This window comes from Rhododendron vialii, chromosome 1a, assembly GCF_030253575.1.
Source record: "Rhododendron vialii isolate Sample 1 chromosome 1a, ASM3025357v1".
NCBI lineage: Eukaryota > Viridiplantae > Streptophyta > Magnoliopsida > Ericales > Ericaceae > Rhododendron > Rhododendron vialii.
In genome coordinates, this window is record NC_080557.1 from 15,691,713 (window position 1) to 15,712,027 (window position 20,315).

Consider the following 20,315-nt stretch of genomic DNA (forward strand, 5'->3'; position numbering starts at 1 on the left):
CACAGTCGGAGAAGATCACTCCAGCGCCCCACACCGCCCCCCCCCCCCCCCCGCACGCACACACACACGATCTCTCGATCATCCATCACTTGCCGATCCAAACCCTCGTCCAAACCCTTGCATCCCGATCGGAAATCACCTCCAGATTCGACCCCAACTCCCGCCGGCGTTATCCATCTCACGGACCCCCTCATCTCCTGCTTCCTCACCTCCAGATTCAAGATTTGCAGATTCCGGCGAAGTTCAAGTTTTTCCGGCGACTCAGGTATACTCCGGCCGTCCATTGTTCTGGTAAATTAGTTGATTTGCTGACCTGGAGGGGATGGAAAGATGCTTCTAGGAATGGATATAATAGGGATGGATATCCATCCCCATATAACTCAAAGCTATTTTCCATCCCCGGATCCATCCCCATTGGAAAGCTGATTTTTGATTTAGGGCTGGATAATAACTATGACAACCCCTTTTCCATCCGCATTGGGGTTGCTCTGATTTTCCAACTCTCTGGGGTTACAGGCCATTGCCATGGCCACTGACTTGGACGCTCTAGACGAAATCTTCTCCGAGCCTGCTGCAAAAAAAGGTCACTTTTAGCTTCCCCACCATTTCAATAAAGTTTCTTCTGTAAAACGATGATGATCGAGACGCGATTCGGCATTTTTTTTTTCGGTCGTGGGCTGAGTTTTTTTCAATGTGAAATTTGCTTGCAGTTAGGACTGGGGTCAAATTTCAACCGAAGGCCAAACCCCGTCCAAGAAAGGAATCATCTGCTGTTGTTGATGTTGGAGAGAATAAGAAACCATCTTTAGTTGGTTCTGGTTCTGAGACCCTGAAGAATGAAAAGTCATTGAAAAACAATGAAGACTTTGTATCTGGAGTTCATTCCTCCGATGACCGCGCAGTAGTGAACCCCTCGTTGGAACATTTTGTTATCGGGGAGTCTTTGGGCTCCGGTGCTGGTCTGCCTTCCGACGTATCACCTGACGTAAATGGATTGCATTTTACCATTGGCAAATCAGCAGGAGAAGTAAAGATATAGATTCTCTCTCTTTCGTGTCACTTTTGAACGTTTCTTTCTCCGTTTTCATTAACTTTGTTACTTTCAGAGTGCAGATATCTTTTTCGGGTTGGAGTCTCTTGATGATTTTTACTCTCAATCTACTACCACTTCAACGGGTAAGTGATGACACTTTGTACCGGATTGCATTATTTGCTTGTGGTTCTTATGACACTGATTACGCATTATGTTGGCAGTGGGGGCTGCGAATAGGTCTCTGAAAGAGGTTGACCTGAGCGTCCATCTTGGAAATGATTTATCAACATCATGTCCAGTAAATAACGATGCTGAAGGCATTCTTGCGCATTCAGAGATACCCACTGTTCGTGATTCTGATACTAGGAGCGTGGAAGAGGAACCTGTTATTCCAGTGGTTTCTCATCTTAATGTATCAGCTGTTGGGGTATCCAATGCATCCTCACCTGATCCATCTGCTGATCTTACTATTCCTCAGGATCCCTTAACCTGTGGGGACAGTGCTTCATGTGAAAGTGGAGTTCCCCATATAAACACAAGATGTGTGGAAATAGAGGTGAATGCAGTTGTTCTTTTATGTCCTTTGTTTAAACAAGAGCTTGTCTCGCTGAAAGTACTTATTGGCTTCTTTATGGTAACTTTCAGGACGCAGAGGCCAATCCATGCTTGGAAACCTTATTTCAGTTAACCACACAATCTGGTATCTAAAAAATTAGCTCTTTGTTGTTGTTGTTGTTGTTTTTTTTTTTTTTTTTGGCGTTCAATTTACCGGTATAGTTCTTTATCTCAGGTCAGCGGAGGGGAAAATTCAAGCCCAAGCCCAAGGCTCAAATTGACGGGGAGAAACCTGGCGGTATGACTTCTCGTCCGCAGGGGTATGAGTCAGTTCCATGCTCTCAGAATGCTCAGTATGTTCCTTCTGAAAGTGAATATATAAATGAGGCCTCTATCCCTGCAATGCCAACAAACGATCTTCTGAATTTCTCGTCATTGAGGTTTGATGATACTTCATCCCAAATCCCAGAGATTGAAGAACCAATGTATCCTGGGGAAACTTCAGAAAAGATTGTACGCATCCAACTTTGGCACTGTCGTTTATTTTGATGTGATATATAATTCTGTATGATTGCGTCATTTGATCCTACTCTTATGCATTTTTCTCTATTTTTATCTCTTGTTTGAATTTTACAATTAGGTTTCTCCAAGAACCAAGTGTAGAAAAAGAAAACGTCGAAAGGTACCCGTTGTTTCTTCGGACCACCAACAAGCTTCCATATCTGGTCCGGAGAATGAAGCTGATGATGACGAGAACTACGTCTATGAATCCCCAAGTGGTTCACATATACATGAAGATGAAAGTTTTGATGGTAAATTACAGGAGATTAAAACAACTAAAAAAAGAAAAGTACCAAGAAAGTCCAATAAATCTGCAACTCAGAAAGAAAAACCTGTTCAGAAGCGTAAGAAGGCTAAAGAAGTTCCCGACCCGGCAACTAAAGAGCCTCCCGGAAAGTTCTCTCACTCTACTAAGCGTAAGAGAAGACAAGGTAACTTGCACTTTCGGGGTGTATGGATTGTGACTCTAAAAGATAGTAAATGATATTGTTTTTCATGTGTTTGCTTCTTTTTTTTTGAAATAGTTGACAAGGCTTTGCTTGACACCCCAGAAGATGAAATTGATGTGACAAAGTTATGTATGAGAGATCTAATCTTGCTTGCAGAACACAGGGAGCGGATTTCTGTATGTATTATGCATTATCCTATGACTGCTGCTATTCTAGTGGATTTGTGGAGCGACCATGATTACATATGTTGGATCAGTGTTTTGTTGATACTTTGTTGATAAAATGTTTTTTTTTTTTTTTGGTAAGTATTGTTGTTGTTGTCAATACAATGCCATTTCCTTTCTTGCAATGTCACCTATAGCCATGTAATGTCTTGGTTTTGCTGTAGCATGCCTGATTATCTGCCTTGGTACTGTTTGGTTCTCTTGTGCAGAGCAAAGAGGGAAAAACATCGGAAGTGCCTTCAACCTTGCATAGGTATGGAAGTTCACTAAACAAGAGCCTTTTTCGAGCAAAGTTTTATGATGCTGTATCTAACCTCCTCCTATGTGTCTATTATACTGTTATGTTTTTACAATTCAACTTTTTCATATGTTTGTTGGAGTTGAATGAAAGGAACCTTAAATGTCTATTTTTGTTGGAAAAGGAGGATTGAAAGGATGGTAGAACTCCCTAATACATGCCTGAATAGATTTGGTTTTCTTAAAAGCGAGCTTAGCCAGTGTTTGTTACTGGTTTTATTGCCCTTTGTTGAATTTCTAGAGAATGGTACACACAAGGAGTTTTGTCCCCTATACTTGTGCTAGATCTTATTTACAGCTATTACTGAGCATAAAATGTGCCTGTGGATGTGCAATATGGTACTCCTATGCGAGTGTTTGTAGCTGATCGCAGTATTCAACCAAGCTGGTTGCATATTTGTTTTCCTTCTTCTTTGGAAACGGAAAATAAATCAGAAGAATAATTGGATTCGGTGATAATATAACCTGTAGAAGCAGTAGATTATGTCTTTGAAAAATTGAAGTCTGATATGTGATGCATAGAGTTTTGGTGTAGTGGTACTTTTAAAAATTTTAACAACAGTTCATTTTCCTGTATATTTAAAACAAAGAATGTTTTCTGAAAAATATCGTAGGTATACCTTAGATCCTTAGAATACTCCCTGTTCTTGAAAACATACGCTAGGGTAATCCATTTACATATATTTTAAATCAGATAAAGGTGCTGATGGGCATTGTAATTTTATCATCTGACAATTTGCCTTTCTCATGTAAAACAAAATATTTGTATCAGATCATGCTGGTAAATGGTTAGTAGTTGGTTTGCTTTTCTGATTTTTACTTTGTGGTTTGTAGACTTATGCTGCATCCCCACCAATTGGTGGTTGGTGGTGAGCAATTGAGCAGTGCAAGTCGCTTTAATCTGTAAAAGTCTGAAAACTAGCTGAACTGAATCAAACTGTCTTGTTGCTAGTGTGTCATGCAAATGTTCTTCTTGTTAAAGTATTCTTTTCAAAATCATTTGACAATCATTGGAGAGGCCGCTAGTTTTTTCTGCTTATATCTAACCAATGGCAGACATGCTCTAAAACTCCCCTCACGTGCAACCCCCGACTTGCATATGGAGATATGCAAAGGATGTTTTTTCTGCTTATATCTAACCAATGGAAGACATACTATAAAACTCCCCTCACGTGCAACCGCCGACTTGCATATGGAGAGATATGCAAAGGATCCATACTGTTGGGATCACCATCAAACAAGGTGCATTTAAGACAACCAAAAGGGCAATCAGTCAAGGAGGTCTTGCTGTAGAACTTCCAAAAGTCACGCTTTGATACCATGTTAGAGCATCCAAATAAAAACCAATATTCGATGAATTGAGAAACCTCCCAGGCTCATAAACTAGATTTTTGAGGAGAAAATTAACAAGATGGGACAAGCTCTAAAACATGTTTAGCTATGATATTAATGTGGCTTAGCGAATGTCTCCCTTCTTGGATTTCCATACGGATCCCCGAGTCTCAAAATTTGATTGTAGATCTTATGTCAAAAAGTTTGTTCAACTTGCTCGCGTTGTTTTACTTTGGTTAAATGCTACTTGCTCGGTAGGTTCATATTTGCTTACCAATCAAAACCAAACCAAACCGAGCCTTGTGTCCCAATCATTGGAGTCGGCTACATGAAACCTATTATTCCATTGAGCTCTGTACAGGGCTACCTGTTGTCCTGTTCACTTAGATTTAGTAAGCCCAAATCCTTCCGTATCACGGCTCCTAAAGTCAGTTTAGGTCTTCCTCTTCTCCTAGCCCTACTATCCACGACTATCAAGTCACTCTTCTCAACTACTGCATGTGCATGTCTACGGTAAATATGTCCATGTTCATATTTGCTTGTTTCCATTATTTGAGGGGTTCACCAGCTTGGTCCCAAATTCTCCCAATTTGCTGTACTGTGCATGAATGAGGAAATGAATGACCTAAACTTTGCACGGAGCAGCTCTAGGACCTTATCTAAGGTCTGGATCAGTTTGAGTCTTGAATATTTGCTTCTAATGTATCTTGTTGCTGGTATAATACTCATTAGTATGGGTTTTTTTAAAATCTTTTTGGTGTTATATGCAGAGTATGGTGTATTTAGGTTGAATATTGTAGGAAGGCAAATATTTGTAGTTTGCTATTTTGGAAATTCTCAGCTTTCTAGAATTAGGACAGCTTTGTGCCCATGAATATGGATGCTATTTTTATAGAATTAGGACAGCTTTATGACTTATTTTCTTTCGCAATCCCTAAAACCTCTAACTTCTCCTTCACCAGTTGAAAAATCTTAAATGGAGGGGCTTTGCTTTATCACACTTCATCCACCAGGAGGCAGCTGTATTCCAAGATACCAAGTTCTGTCCAACATTAATGCCACTCGACTCATTTTTCTTATTACAAATATTTACGCAGATTTTTTCCAATTATGAAGAATCAATGTCTAAACACTTGCTACCAAGAAGAGTGATATTTGCTCTTCTGGTTGTGACATTTGTGCTTGTGGTTTTGGTATTTGCTCGTGTTGTAGTACAGTGGTCTGTTGCTAAGGAAATGGTTTCCTTATATTTCTCAAGTCTTATGTGTTCCTGGAATTTATTTCTAAGAATTCTGTTCTGCAGTGCTGGTACTTCATATGCCGGTTATAATGAAGATGAGACATTTGCTTCAGAACAAGGGGGCTTAAGTGATGATCAAACAATTCCTATTGTTCAAGAGAGTTCAACTTACACTAATTATCAAACTTACATGAACAAAACACCGAGGTCAAGATGGTCGAAACAAGACACGGAATTGTTCTACAAGGTAACTCTCGCTGCTGTTAACATTGTTTTTACGAATATTTTTTTTTGAAAACTATTTGTTTTGGGGGGTTTTTTTTTTTGTATTGTTTCTGAAGTTAAAGAAAAATTGATTTCAAAGATAAAAACTAGTTTATTTCCCTTCATGCTAGAACTGTAACTGGAGTTAAGCTCAGACCATGCATATGACACATCACTGTATCCAATCCAAATGATTTGACCAAGTTTCAACTGGATTGACCATGGATTGCGATGCTCAAAACAGAATAATGAAAAAAAAAAAACTGTTATGACCAGATTCTTAAGGTGACTAAAATGTGGTGTTGTATCAGTTTTATGAAATGCTTGAAGGTTCCCCTCTTCCCCAAGAAAGAGAACCTATTTTTGTTTGCCACAGTTGATGAGGACTCAATGTGTGCTCTTAATTGTCGCTCCAATTGTAGGTTGCACTTCCAGTTTCTTGGGATTTTAAGCTTTTAGAAATCTAAATGAGCGTTAAACCAATGAACTTGTTTAGTCTTGAATTGTTGGCAATAGTTGCGAATGTCCCATTTGGTAATGATTATTGATAAGGAGTGTGTTCTTCATTATTCGTTTTTTTTTTCTTTCAAAAGTCATATTTTTCATACCCTTTGAGATAATCCAAATTCTCCCATTTTGCTTACTTACAAGATGCTTTGGGATGCTTGTGTGCCCCTTGAAGTTAAATGTGTTCGCATTTACAATTACTCAAAGTAATCTCAGGTCCATTTGTATGGTTCATGCGCCACTTGTTTAGTGCATGAATCTTGTTTCTCACGAGATTTTGGTAAGACAGACAAGAGAATCACGACCAATTCGTGATTGGAGGCCAATATAGACGAGATATTGGTTATAGAGATGAGATGACGAGGATTGACCCGCCAAGCGGTTCAAGCTATGTTTGGACTTACGTTTGGCATTTGGAACAAGGAGCAACGTACTCCTTGTGTGACGAGATCAACCAATAGAGTGGTTGAAGAGGCCCGAGGAGAAAGAGCCAAAACGGACAACGGACGGTTATTTACCTAGTGACTAGAGATAGACAGAAAAGCCCATTAGGCTCAGAGACGAACAAAATGCAATGTGATGAGAAGACGAGACGAGACGGCAAGAGACAGATGTATTGACAAGTAGGGATCAAGCTTATGGGGGGATGTTGAAATATGGTAAGCTTGATTTACATGTGAGAAACATGTTCAAGGATTTGCTGAGGATTTGGATCAAACTAGGAGATTTTTCAAAGATTGAATAGATAAGATTTGGTCTGGAAAGTCCAAATTGGTAGGCGCATGATTTAGAGCTTGAATCCTATATATATGTGTGTGTACAAGTCGTAGTGTAAAAGTGTGGGTAAAAGATGAGATAGAGATGGCAAAGACGTGAGAAAGGGAGCCCCTCTGGGGGCCTCCCGCACCACCAATGGGAGTAGTGTTAGTGAGAGAGTAATGTAATTTTGATTGAGTCTGATTATAGAAAGAGTAGTATTTGATTGTGTGTGAAATTCTCTCTTATCCACCAATTTATGGTATCAGAGCGTAGCCAAGGGATCCTGGGACGAAGAAACTCGAGACGAGAAGGACAGGGTTTGAACGGTAGAGAAGACAAAGATGAGCCAAAGAAATCAGAGCCGGAAACAACAATCTGGTGACAGATTTCGACGAAATAGGCGCGTCTCTTTGATATGCCAAAAAATGAAAGGATCAAAACTCAATTTTGATCACAAACGTAGCTTTGGATAGACAAGATGAAGACGAAGGTATCATTCCGCCAACATAGCGTGCATGGAGTGAGTGAGATCCACTCTCACCCTCGCCCCCCACTTGCCGTTCTTCTTCATCTCCGGTGAGCCAAGCCGTGCCATGCTACCAAGACGAAGGAGAAACTGCCTTGCTCAACACAAGATGAAGGGTTTAATGCTGCGACGTGCAGATTGAATTCTTGGGGTTAACCGATCGAAGAAATAGGTGCTTTGGTTTCATCGTTCGAAGAGAAAAGAAAAGGTTGAGATTTATTTAAAGAAAGGCAAATCAAGATAAATTGCAATCCACTTCCGTGCATTATGAATTCATTGAGTCAAAGCCAAGAAGTTTCAAAGGCTTTACTTTGAACCCCACCAGACGAGATATTGATGGTATTTACCAAAATAAGATGATATTTTGGTTATCTAGACGAAGTTTTGGCTACCAAAGGCCAAAAGTGATGAGAATTAGATGATCGAGAAGATGTGACGGAGCAAAATTTGCTCCGACGCGATTTTTCCAATATTTGACGAGAGGTTTGGGCACTCTATGCCTGAAATCAAAGAGGATGGACCAGACGAGCCGTGACGCAAGTTTTGTTTTGGCCAAGCAAAACATGACGAGAAGATGAGACATGATCGATTAGACGAGAAGCACCAAACTAGACAAGTTTGTAGAACTGACGGGAGAAATGTTGCCCAGACACGGGCAAATGAGACGTAGATTAGAGGAGCCCACCAGGTTCTAGAGAACGAGGAGAAATACCAAATAAGATGAGATTTTGGTATGACAGACGAGAGAATCACGACCAATTCGTGATTGGAGGCTAATCTAGACGAGATATTGGGTATGGAGACGAGATGACGGGGATTGACCCATCATGCAGTTCAAGTCATGTGCGGATTGAGTATTCGACATGGTTAAGATAGATGGAAAAGCCCTATAGGCTCAGAGACAGCTAAATGGCAAAGACGAGACGAGACGAGACGGGACGTGATGACAAGATAACGAAACAACGAGGGATGCATTGGACGAGAGAATCAAACTTCAGGGGAGATGTTAAAATGTGTAAGCTGCTTGATTAGGAATGAAAAACATGTGTTTGGTACTATTGGTTTGGAGGCTTGGTGGCTGACCAAAAAAGTCAGAAAGAAATTGGCTTGAATTCAATAGGGGCAGCCAAGATCGACTTTGATAGCCAAGGCATGCATGGAGTTAAATGTTGGGAGGAAAAGTCTCCAAGATTGGGTTTAGAATAGTGCTCCCTTTGGCCTATAAATTGGATTCTTGCCTTTGCTAAGGGTAGAGCCAAAGAAAAAGAGTAGCAAAAGAAAGAAAACAATAGTGAGGAGGAGAGGAGCGGGGACCAAGGGGTTTCCCCAGTGTAATGAGTTTGTGTGTGGAAGGGTGAGGAGAAAAGAGACGGAGAGTGAGGACGTGGGAGCAACCCCAGACGGGGTTCTCCCCCATAAGCTATGTATTTGTGTTTTGTTGTAAATCAATAGATAAGAGTTTTTTTAGTGCATGAATTATTTGTGCTATGTATTTGGCGTGTCAGTGCTACCATTGTTAGAAAGCAAAAGCGACATAATTTCGTGCACTAAACAAACTCAACTTTTATTGATTACTAACACAAATACACTTACAAAATTACACCTCTCACACTCACATCTCTATTTCTCACATCCACTGGTGGTGGGGGGAGTCCTCACAGGGGCTCCCTAATTCTCTCTTCCTCTCTGTTCTCTTCTATATTCCTCTCTTTTCTATGGCTCTACCCTTAGCAAAGCATCTATTTTATAGGCCAAAGGGAGCACTATTCTAAACCCATTCATGGAGACTTTCAGCATTTAACTCCACGCATGCCTTGGCTATCAAAGTCGATATTGGCTGCCCCTATTGAATTCAAGCCAATTTCATTCTGACTTCTTTGGTCAGTCACCAAGCCTCCAAACCAATAGTACCAAATACATGTTTTTCATTCCTAATCAAGCTTACACATTTCAACATCCCCCCTTAAGCTTGATTCTCTTGTCCAATGCATCTCTTGTCGTTTCGTTATCTTGTCATCACGTCTCGTCTAGCCGTCTCTGAGCCTATAGGGCTTTTCCATCTATCTCAACCATGTTGAATACTCGATTCACACATGACTTGAACCACTTCTCGGTAGTGTTCTAAAAGGCAGTCGCCTAGGCCGATTAGTCCTAGGCGGTGGTCCGACGCCTAGATTAGACAGCCGACTAGCGCCTAGCGATTTTTAGAACATTGCTTGGCGGGTCAGTGATATACAGATGAAAGAATACTTGATTCACACATGACTTGAACCACTTGACAGGTCAGTGCTATACAAATGAAAAAATACTCGATTCACACGACTTGAACCACTTGGCGGGTCAGTGCTATACATATGAACCATTGTATGGTAAGCTTGATTTACATGTGAGAAACATGTTCAAGGATTTGCTAAGGATTTGGATCAGACTAGGAGATGTCAAAGATTGAATGGATAAGATTTGGTCTTCCAAAATGGTAGTAGTACGGGTGATTTCATGGGATTTTTTTTTGTTTGATTTAGAGCTTGTATCCTACTATGTAGCATGGACACGAACACAGATACAGATATGGACACAGACACAGACACGGGACACAACAATTCTAAAAAACTAGGGATATGGACACGGCGGAGGACACGCCACGTGTATAAATATATAAAAAATAATACATGTACATATATATAAAAATAAATTATGAACCATTGTATATGAATAATTTCACAAATTATATAAAACAATTTCAAAGGCATAATTACAGTTTGACCCAAATGTTTTGAATAATTTCATATTAACCCCCAAAAATTTAGAAAATATTACATTTTGACCCACAACCATGTCCTCTATCAAAAAATAATAAAAATTATTGGACACGCCATGTGGCGTGTCCAATACGTGTCCCCGCCGTGTCCCCGTGTCCAATACATGGACACAGCGCCCTTTTGGAGTGTCGGTGCTACATAGGTATCTTATATATGTGTGTGCAAGTCGTAGTGTAAAAGTATGGGAAAAAGAGGGAGATAGAGAAGGTAGAGACGTGAGAGAGAGCCCTTTGGGGGCCTCCCCCACCAACAGTGGGAGGAGTGTTAGTGAGAGAGTAATGTAATTTTGTTGGAGTCTGATTAATGAATGAGTAGTGTTTGATTGTGTGTGAAATTCTCTCTTACCGAGCAACATATGGTATCAGCGTAGGAAAGAGATCCTAGGCCAAAACCGACGGGCCAAAGAAATCAAAGCCTAGGGGAGCAGAAAATGGAGGCACTACTCGAAATTGCCTGGAAGCGAAGTTGGCGAATCCAACTTTTGATCACACCAATGGGAAGCTCTCGTCAATAGGAGTTCAACGGTGCGGAGAACGGACCACCGAGGTGCATACACACTACACAGGTTGTGGAAAAGGAAAAGGAGAAAGTGGAGAAGATAAGAAGAAATGGAAAAGGAATAGTCCAAAGCCTTTATTATGTCGGCAGAGGAGAAAGTGGAGAAGATAAGAAGAAATGGAAAAGGAGCTGAGTGATTAAAGGTGGAAGAAAAATTATCCATTGTGGGTGGTACCGTTGAAGGTATGTTGCAACCGTACGTATGAACAGTACCTTTTGAAGGAATAGTAAGAATAATGTCGTATAGGTGGACAATACGGGATGATGAGTTGACGAGAAAATCGCTCTCCAAGTGAATTGTAGACAAAGTTTTGGCTACCAAAGGCCAAAAGTGACGAGAGTTTGACGGAGAACACGTGACGGAGCAAAATCGGATGCGATTTTGCTGATATTTGACGCTGAGATTTAGGCACTCTATGCCGGAAATCAAAGAGGATGGACGTGATATGTGACAAACAAAACATGACGAGAAGACGAGACGTGATCGATCAAATGAGAAGCACCAAACCAGACGGGTTTGTGACGAGAACTAACAAGAGACGTGTTACCAAGACACAAAAGACAAGGCGTAGACACGAGAAGCCCACCAGGCTTGAGAGATGGAGGAGAAATAACAAAATAAGACGAGATTTTGGTATGACAGACCAGAGAATCACAACCAATTCGTGATTTGAAGCTAATATGGACGAGATATTGGCTATAGAGACGAGATGATGAGGATTGACCTACCAAGCGGTTCAAGCTATGTCCGGACTAATCTTCAACGTGTGGTACAAGGAGCGTTGTATTCCTTGTGTGACGAGATTAACCAATAGAGTGGTTAAGAGGCTAGAGGAAATTAGAGAGCCAAAACGAACAACAGACGGTTGTTAACCTAGTGACAAGGGATAGCCTGAAAAGCCCATCTAGGCTTAGAGACGAACAAGACGCAACGTGACGAGAAGACGAGATGGGCATATTGACGTGTCGGAATCAAGCGTAATGGGGGATGTTGAAATATGGTAAGCTTGATTTATACATGAGAAACATGTTAAAGGATTTGCTAAGGATTTGGATCAGACTAAGAGATTTGTCAAAGATTGAATGGATAAGATTTGGTCTTGAAAGTCCAAATTGGTAGGCGCACGGGTGATTTCATGGGATTTGTTTTTTGTTTGATTTAGAGCATGTATCCTATATATTTGTGTGTGCAAATTGTAGTGTAAAAGTTTGGGAAAAAGAGTGAGATGGAGAAGGCAGAGACGTGAGAGAGGGAGCCCTTTGGGGGCCTCCCCCACCAACGGTGGTGGGAGGAGTGTTAGTGAGAGAGTATTTATTTTGTTAGTCTGATTAATGAAAGAGTAGTGTTTGATTGTGTGTGAAATTCTCTCTTACCCACCAACAGTAATCTCAGGTCCAATAACATGGTTCACAAGAGGCGATATACTTGGTCTTTACGCATTCAATCTCAATGTCAAGAGTCAGGCTTAGGTGTAGGGTTTTTGGTTTAGAAATGGTTTTTTTTAACCTTGCCCTCTTGTTTTACGTCCTTTTTTCTCTTCTCTTTTTTTTGGGGTTGGGGTGATGTGTCATGAGTAGGGTACCGACAAAAATATGGATCGTTCATGTTGCATATTTTTTCGTATCATCTCAATGGTGGAGAGTTCTTCATTTGGTGACTTGGATTGGTGATTTCACCTTTTTGGACTATTTGGTTCACATGATAGCGCGGACACCTTGGAGATGTGTTGCGTGTGCAATTTTATAGTTAATAGTTCTATGGCTAGAGATGAATGCAAGAATCTTCAAGGAGACAGTTCAAGAGGGGTTTTGGGAGAAGATTTTCTAGTTAGCCTCTTTTTTGGTTTTGTATCTCCTTTTAGAGAGAGATCGTTTCTATCATTGCAGGAGACTGGGGACTATTTTTGTAGTTTGAGGAATATTGTATTCCTTTTGTTCCAGTTTGGCGTAAATCTTGTCCCCTTACTTTTGTTTTACTTTATACAATACGAGTTAAATATCGCTGGGATCGCAAAAGAAAAAGCTCCCATTCCTCATGTGGAATCTACCAGTTAAGCAAAACTGAATCTCAATTCTCATGACACGCTACCATTCAGCACTCTTTTGATTTAGAGCTCTATACGTGCCCTCTTTTGACGTACCCTACTCTCTACTTGTTGCAAAGCTATTAGCTTAACTACTTGATCAGAAAGAAATTATTGGCAACAATCATCCAACTTGCTGATCAAAAAAAGAAAAATCGTCCAACTTGTTATGATACTGCCTAATAAGTGTGGATTATGAATAAGAGTTATTTGCTAACTGGATGTACCTCTATTATGCTCACCAGTATTTAGCTCTCTGTTTTCAATTGTGTTGTAGGCTTTGCGACAGTTTGGATCAGATATATCTATGATCCAACAACTTTTTCCTGGTCGGTCACGTACCCAAGTTAAGCTGAAGTATAAGAAAGAAGAGCGTCAAAATCCATTGAGGCTTCATGAAGCTCTTACTACTCGTTCCAAAGGTAAAGTTCTGATTTCTCTCTCTGAGTTTTGTATGTTGAATGACATTTTGCGACAAGATAATTTTTAAGAATCCGCGGATCACACTGTTTTTGCTTTGGAAAAGGATGAAGTCTTTTTAGGTCTTCATTTTATTGGATGGATCTGATCTTGCATCCTTAGAAAATTTTTCAGGCTTGGTTTTGTTGAGGAGGTAGATTATATGCTGCCAGGCCACTTCCCTATTGTATTATTTTCTCGTTTGGCTCCTAATGAAACATTTTTGTTTTCTTTCCAAAACGCAGACTTTGTTCTATTTCCATGAAAGGTGGTGTGTTGATGTGAGACACCTACATATTAACCTATGTAGTTCCAATTTATTTGACTAGAAATGCATCTAATTAGTTAGGCTAGTGTGGTCACGAGTCTGACGACTGCCAGCATATTTTGCCTAGATGCAGGCACTAGTAGAAGACGTTTATAGCTGATTAAAAAATTCTTGCCCAAATTAAATTAGAACAGAGCATAGTTTGAGTTGTATATTTGGTTAGATTACTTAAATCATGAGTGTCCGCACTTCAGGATTGTATGCTAATTTGTCGTCTCCTGCAGATCATACCCATTTTCAACTGGTGATTGAGCACTTAAAAGAAGTTGCGGCCCAGGAAAAAGAGAACTCGTGTAGAGATGACTCAACTGGATTCCCAGGCGATGAGGAGGAGGTGAATCCCGAAATTAACCTACATATTCATGTCATGTTGTTCTTTTGGAACGTTAAATATTATCTATGCTACATATATCATGACGAACTTTATCAAGGGTTTTGGACAAAGTTTTAGCATCAGTTTATCAATAACACGTTAATTTGCTAACTTAGCCACCACTTGAAACTGAAACTCCAGTTAGAAGGGCTAAAAAGATTTGCTACTTGATATGATTAGTAGTATTAGTGCGTATTTGGGATTGATTTTACAGGTTAATTTTTTATTCTGGCTTGCAATTTTTGCGTTTCGCATTTCGGATTACTATTTTGGCTTCACATTTTTTGGAAATTACATAGATACCAAAGCAAATATGCACATCTGATTATGTCTCTTATATGAATACATACTCTTATTTAATGTATACATACCAGACATGTATTATACATGATATATACAACTATATACAACAACAACATTACATAACCCATCTAATTCCCAATCATTGGGGTATGGGTAGGGGATGATTGGAGATAGACCTAACCTTTGGCAATATATGCACAAAGTGGCTGCTCTCAGAATACCAATAAAACAGTGGTCCCCCTAAACCTCCAAGACAAGGACGTTTTGTTGTAAAACCATGCTCCCAAATCAAAGCCAAATGGCATCAGAGAGGGCAGGCCTAGAGACCCAAATCAATTTATGTGCACATTACCATGCTTCCTTCATTGATAGTCCAGAGTATCGGTATGCACAATATATATACAACTATATAATCTTCTTGAAAACTATCTGTCTAATTGTACACACATTTATAAACATTTTTATGAATGCAAATTATAGTACTTTAATCTGTTTATGTTTAGATTTTGGATGTATTCGTTGTGTTATATTAGAATAATATTACTTTCAAGTTCTACAAAGAAAATGCCACATATGTGCATATATTGATATCAATACTAAGGGTGTTATGGTAAAAAGCACGCTCACAATGGTGACAAACGTCACACGTAGGTTGTGTACATGACAAAGTGGGAATCTCACAAAGCTAGCAATGTCACAATAGTGAAGAATATCAAATATCTACAACTAAACATGCGCACACTCACACTCACACTCAACAGGCAGGAGAGAGAGAGAGAGAGAGAGAGAGAGAGAGAGAGAGAGAGAGAGAGAGAGCTGCAATGAATACAGATATTGTATTATCGTGTAATGAAATCATTGTATTACATGCTCACCTCATAAACTCGGCACTAGCTGGGCTTGAAAAACTAACAAGCCCATTTCATAGTTTAGGCTTGGGTTTTTGGTTTGGTCTGATACAACTCTACGAGGTTGCAGCCTTAATTCTGCATCAGGAGAACCTATCTACTTGGGATTGTCTGGATTCTGGAACCATATGATGCCAAGCTCTACTTACATGTTTTTGGGTGAAGTTCACTTTGCAACCCTGGCTTTACAATTAGTCACTTTTTCCTTACACTTCCAATTGGCAGTTTCACTTGTTAAGCCCTCACAGTTTCGGTCAAGTATCAATGTCCCCCTTACCGTTGGTTTTTGTTAGGGGAAAATATCAGTTCAGAATACTAGGTTCAAATAATTTTACTAACTTGAAATTTGATATTGTGCCCATTGAATCTAAGATGTACTTAAATTTCATTTTGTTTTGAGTCTTGAATATCAAATTTCGTATTTGACTAGTTGTTTCAATATATTATTAGTTACTACTTAATTTTTAGTTGTTACTGTAGTCTTAAGTATTTTCTTCCTAGTCTTATTCATTTCCTAATCAAATGGAAGATTGACGCATTGTGCTTTTTATAACGTTGCTTCCAGGCTTTTGACCTCTTTCTCTTTTAAATCCCTCTCCACTTGCCTCCTTTATTTTCTCAATCAGAGTATTTTTCTTTTTACAGATATTTTCTCAAGTGTCATGTACCTTTTACGTGCAAAAAAGAAAAAAGAAACTAACCATGTACCCTTTTTGCAATAAAAAAGTGTCATTGTTTTTGTAAAAAAAGACAGTTACTTTTGTTAGTACAGTACGTTTTTGTAGTACACCGGCAATGTACCTTTTTCCCACGAAAAAAATTGTGCATAAAGAAATTGAATAACTGTATGGCGCTGGTCGAATTGTCAAAAACTAAGCGTACCCACCAACAGGTTATGGGTTTTAGTCAGAGAAGAGCCACTTTGTGCATTTACTACCGTATGTTGGGTCGGTACTCAATCTGTCGGTACTCAATCTACCCTTCCAGACGCTCTTAATCACTGAATTGATATTTTCCCCCAACGGAAGTAACAGAATCTGAGATGGCAAGGGGGACATTGATACTTGACCGAAAGTACGAGGGCTTGACAAGTGAAAGTGGTAAAGTGATACTTTACCCTTTTTTTTGGGCTCTTCCTTCGTTTTCTTTTTGTTGTTTTCCATAGAAAGTAGCCTACTATTGTTTACGGATATACACACTGTTGTTAAACTTCGCCTAGGCTTTATTTTACTAGCAAGACCCTACCTATCTCTAGCAACCCCTAAGAATCCCAATGGTCTTTCCCATTTGTAGGCCTCTTCAACCAGAGCTCAACTGGTAAAATAGTTGCTCTCCAGAGTGCCTTGCAATATGAACTGAGAATTTACACACTAGACAAATCAAGCCAACTGCAGCCAGCGAAAAAAAGGCTCTGCCACCTTTCTTTGTTGTTAAACTCAAACTTACTTCTTTTCTATAACTCAAGCTTGCCATTACAGTCATTTTACGTACCATTTTCCCTGGTTCTGTAAAGCTTCATTACATAGATTCTCACTTAGTCATTAATTTAAGGAGGAATTATTCAATTGGGACTTATTATGATTCTACAAATAAGCACCTATTCATTGCTAAAACAGGTTGCAACTTGCAAACATGCATTTGAGGCGAGTAGGTGGCTAGGTGCCTACTTGGATAGGATAGGATTCATGTAGCCAACTCCAACTGACTGAGACATGAGGCTTAGTTTGGTTTTTGGTTGTTCTTAGACGTGGAGATGCCTATTGTAATCATGTAGCTGATACAATATGAAAATCCCTTTCGTATTCACTTCTTTCTTTTTGTCTATGTTTTCTACTCAGAAGAATAGTACTCCACTAATTGAATCCTTTTTTGTTTTGGACCTGCAAGCCCCACAGGGGGGTTGGGGGGTGATGAGATACAGGCATTTACTGTTTAAAGTTGAGACGCCTTTTCCAGCCTCATAGTGGTGGGTTTATTGGTGGGGAAATATTATGTTGTAACATCTGGTTTCATGGGTATATGTTTGTTTTGATGCATTCGTGTCTGGGCTTTTTCAAGAATAATGCCATTGTCTCATAAGGTTTCAAAGTTCCTTATGGGCCTTTATGTGGTTGGATTTCCTGTCCAATAAACACAGCTTGTATTATAAAGATGTTGTAAAATCTTTTTTTTTTTTTGGATCAGCAAAGCCTAGGAATGCACCTTAAGTTGCTGGCGCCCATTTTGAAACCCAGGACCCCTTGCATAACATACCCACCACCTAACTTCAAGTTGAACTAAATTGAGTTTTATCTCTGGTGTGGCATGTTTGTTGTTTTGCTATCCGCATGTACTTTGTTGCGATTAACATCGTGTTTCACTGACAGCCTTGCAGTGAATTATGTTTAATCCAATTCTTTTATGCTTTGTGTGTCTCCAATGGATTTATCCGCACAGGAGGAAGTGGCAAAATCCGAGCAGGCCGAGGAAGGAGTCAAGCAGGCTGAGGAAGGAGAAGTTGAAGCTACGGAACCTGATATTACTGAAGTTCACAGTCCCACCAAGACTTGTGATACTGAGGATGACTTGTCTAGATGGAGTCAATATAAAAGTGAATTATAACATTCGAAAGAAAAAGATACCACCACACCAAATACTCGCGCTCCTCATTCCAAAGTTAATTTGTTCAGTTGCAGTAATTAGGGATTTCTTCCTCATTCCAAAGTTAATTTTTTCTGTAATTTCCGAAGTTAATTGATTCAGAAATGCTAGGGACAAAGAAAATTTACCCCGAAAAGATCAACTAGTGGTTGAGGTTCACTTTGATGTGTGTGACCCACTCATCAAAGTGATTCTCAACCACTGATTGCTGTTTTCAGGGTACTTTCGGGGTAAGTTTTCTTTGTACCTAGCATTTCCCTGATTGATTAGTGCACACCTCCAAAATCAGCATCAAGAGAATAGAATTGGTGTTAATTGGATGAACCTGGGTGTCGTGGGTAGTTTTGGCCGTGTTCTGATTCATTTAAGGGAATTAAAAGTAAATAGAAGGGGGTGAAGTAACAGAGTTAAGAAAAAGTTAAAGAGAAGTAGAGTGGGCAACGTGGCAGCTGGAGAAGGGTGGGACAGAAGGGTAGGACAGGAAAACTCGGACAGAGAATCCCGAGTCGATAATCAAACCAGGAAAACTCGGACAGAGAATCCCGAGTCGATAATCAAACCCTCACTTTTCATGTGGAGGAGGTGAAGAAAAGCCATTGGGCTATGCGGGCTGTCGTATTCCACATTCATTGCTTGTTTCCTGACTTGAAAATTTATGACAAATTATGTATTCATTATTTATTGGACAGAAGTCAAGCGAAGAAAGTCCTATAAAGCTCGTAGGGTGATGACTTATTAAAAGAGCAGGCAATTTGAAGCGGAGCATTAATTGGCTTCTCTATGTTTTTGTTCCAATGGATTTCATGTAGTAGTATATTGTAAACAATTTTTTGGATTGTCAATAAATAAAGGAAAATTTTGAAAATGTCCCCTGACTTTTTATCAAAATCACTCGTAGATAAATGTCACAAACACCAACCCCCCGGCCCCCCTTTTTTTTTATCAGATGTCACAAACCCATGTACTACTGAAAACTTCATCAATGTTGCCCTTGTCACCCATCATCAAATAACAAAGAGGATGTGTGACCTTTGTCACCTAATCTTTGAAAGTACTGCGCACCTGCGCTCTCAATTTTCACACTCGTGCTCCGGTTCATGCTTGCGAATTACGTGACTTAGTGCATGACTTAGCAACTAGTTGTGATTCTAGAGGGGAACCTAATTTCATTTTGGAGGAAAATCCAAATCCCATTGTCAAAAACCTGTGAAAAGGTACATCCCTCTATTATAAGACAACAATATATTCCCTCAGTTGTATGTCTCAGTTGGTTAGTCACTGTCTCCCATTTGTGGAATGTTTTGAGTTTGAGTCCCACATGGGGCAGGCTCTTTGAGGAGCTAGGGTTATGAATAGCCTTTGGACCCTCCGTGCTAACCCTAATATTCCCACTAACCCCGTCGATGTATATCGCTTGACAAAAAAAAAATAGTGTGTTAAGACTTCAGGTAGTAATCAACTACCAATATTAAACAAAGAAAAATCAATCCATGTTGGGCAGATGCAAAATGCTATAGTAAGAAAGAGACAACTCCAACATGAGTAGAAGAAGTGTTCAGGGCTCCACCATAACTCTCCCTCAAATACTATACCATCTTTCGATTTCTACACTGCAATTTTTATTTGGCTGTGAATCATATGAAATTTGTGAAATCTCCAAATCTCTCACTCACTCGTCGATTAACCCTAAGCCTAATGCGCTAAGAATTACCAATTGGGACCTCTTCTTTTCATGCGCCAAATTTCCCTCTGAAATGCCATGTATGAATCTATGTTGTATCTGTATCCACCTAAACACAATAAGGCCAGGTGTAGGTCATGTCACCCATTCCATTTGGTTTTCAATGGAGGGTGACGACAAGGGACATTGATGATATTTTTTATTTTTTTTCTAACATTACAATGTTTATGGATTTGGGTGCAAATACGGTACCGCTGACGTGGTATCCGTGCAGCACATTCGAGTCGTCCAAAAATGTAACCGATGGTTCGGATTGAAAGGTACCGAATAGATTTAAAAGAAAGAAAAATAAAAAGAAATAGAGTTTCAATCCGAGACGTCGGTTGCATTGTTTGGACCGTGAGGATTTGAATTA

General features: G+C 39.7%; 1 protein-coding gene and 1 non-coding gene across 2 annotated transcripts; one reads left to right on the forward strand and one right to left on the reverse strand.

The window, feature by feature from the left end:
- Positions 1-18,299, forward strand: LOC131306664 (uncharacterized). Its single transcript, XM_058333062.1, has 14 exons — positions 1-265; positions 517-583; positions 711-1,027; positions 1,107-1,176; positions 1,255-1,589; positions 1,679-1,733; positions 1,824-2,101; positions 2,229-2,580; positions 2,674-2,774; positions 3,032-3,075; positions 5,755-5,938; positions 13,486-13,630; positions 14,220-14,329; positions 18,016-18,299. Exons 2-14 carry the CDS (start codon positions 526-528, stop codon positions 18,178-18,180), a joined length of 2,214 nt encoding a protein of 737 aa, XP_058189045.1. The 5' UTR covers positions 1-265; positions 517-525; the 3' UTR covers positions 18,181-18,299.
- LOC131309347 (small nucleolar RNA snoR100) lies at positions 14,932-15,039 on the reverse strand. Its single transcript, XR_009194972.1, has one exon. It is a non-coding gene; the product is annotated as a small nucleolar RNA snoR100 (small nucleolar RNA).
- Positions 18,300-20,315: the final 2,016 nt, after the last annotated feature.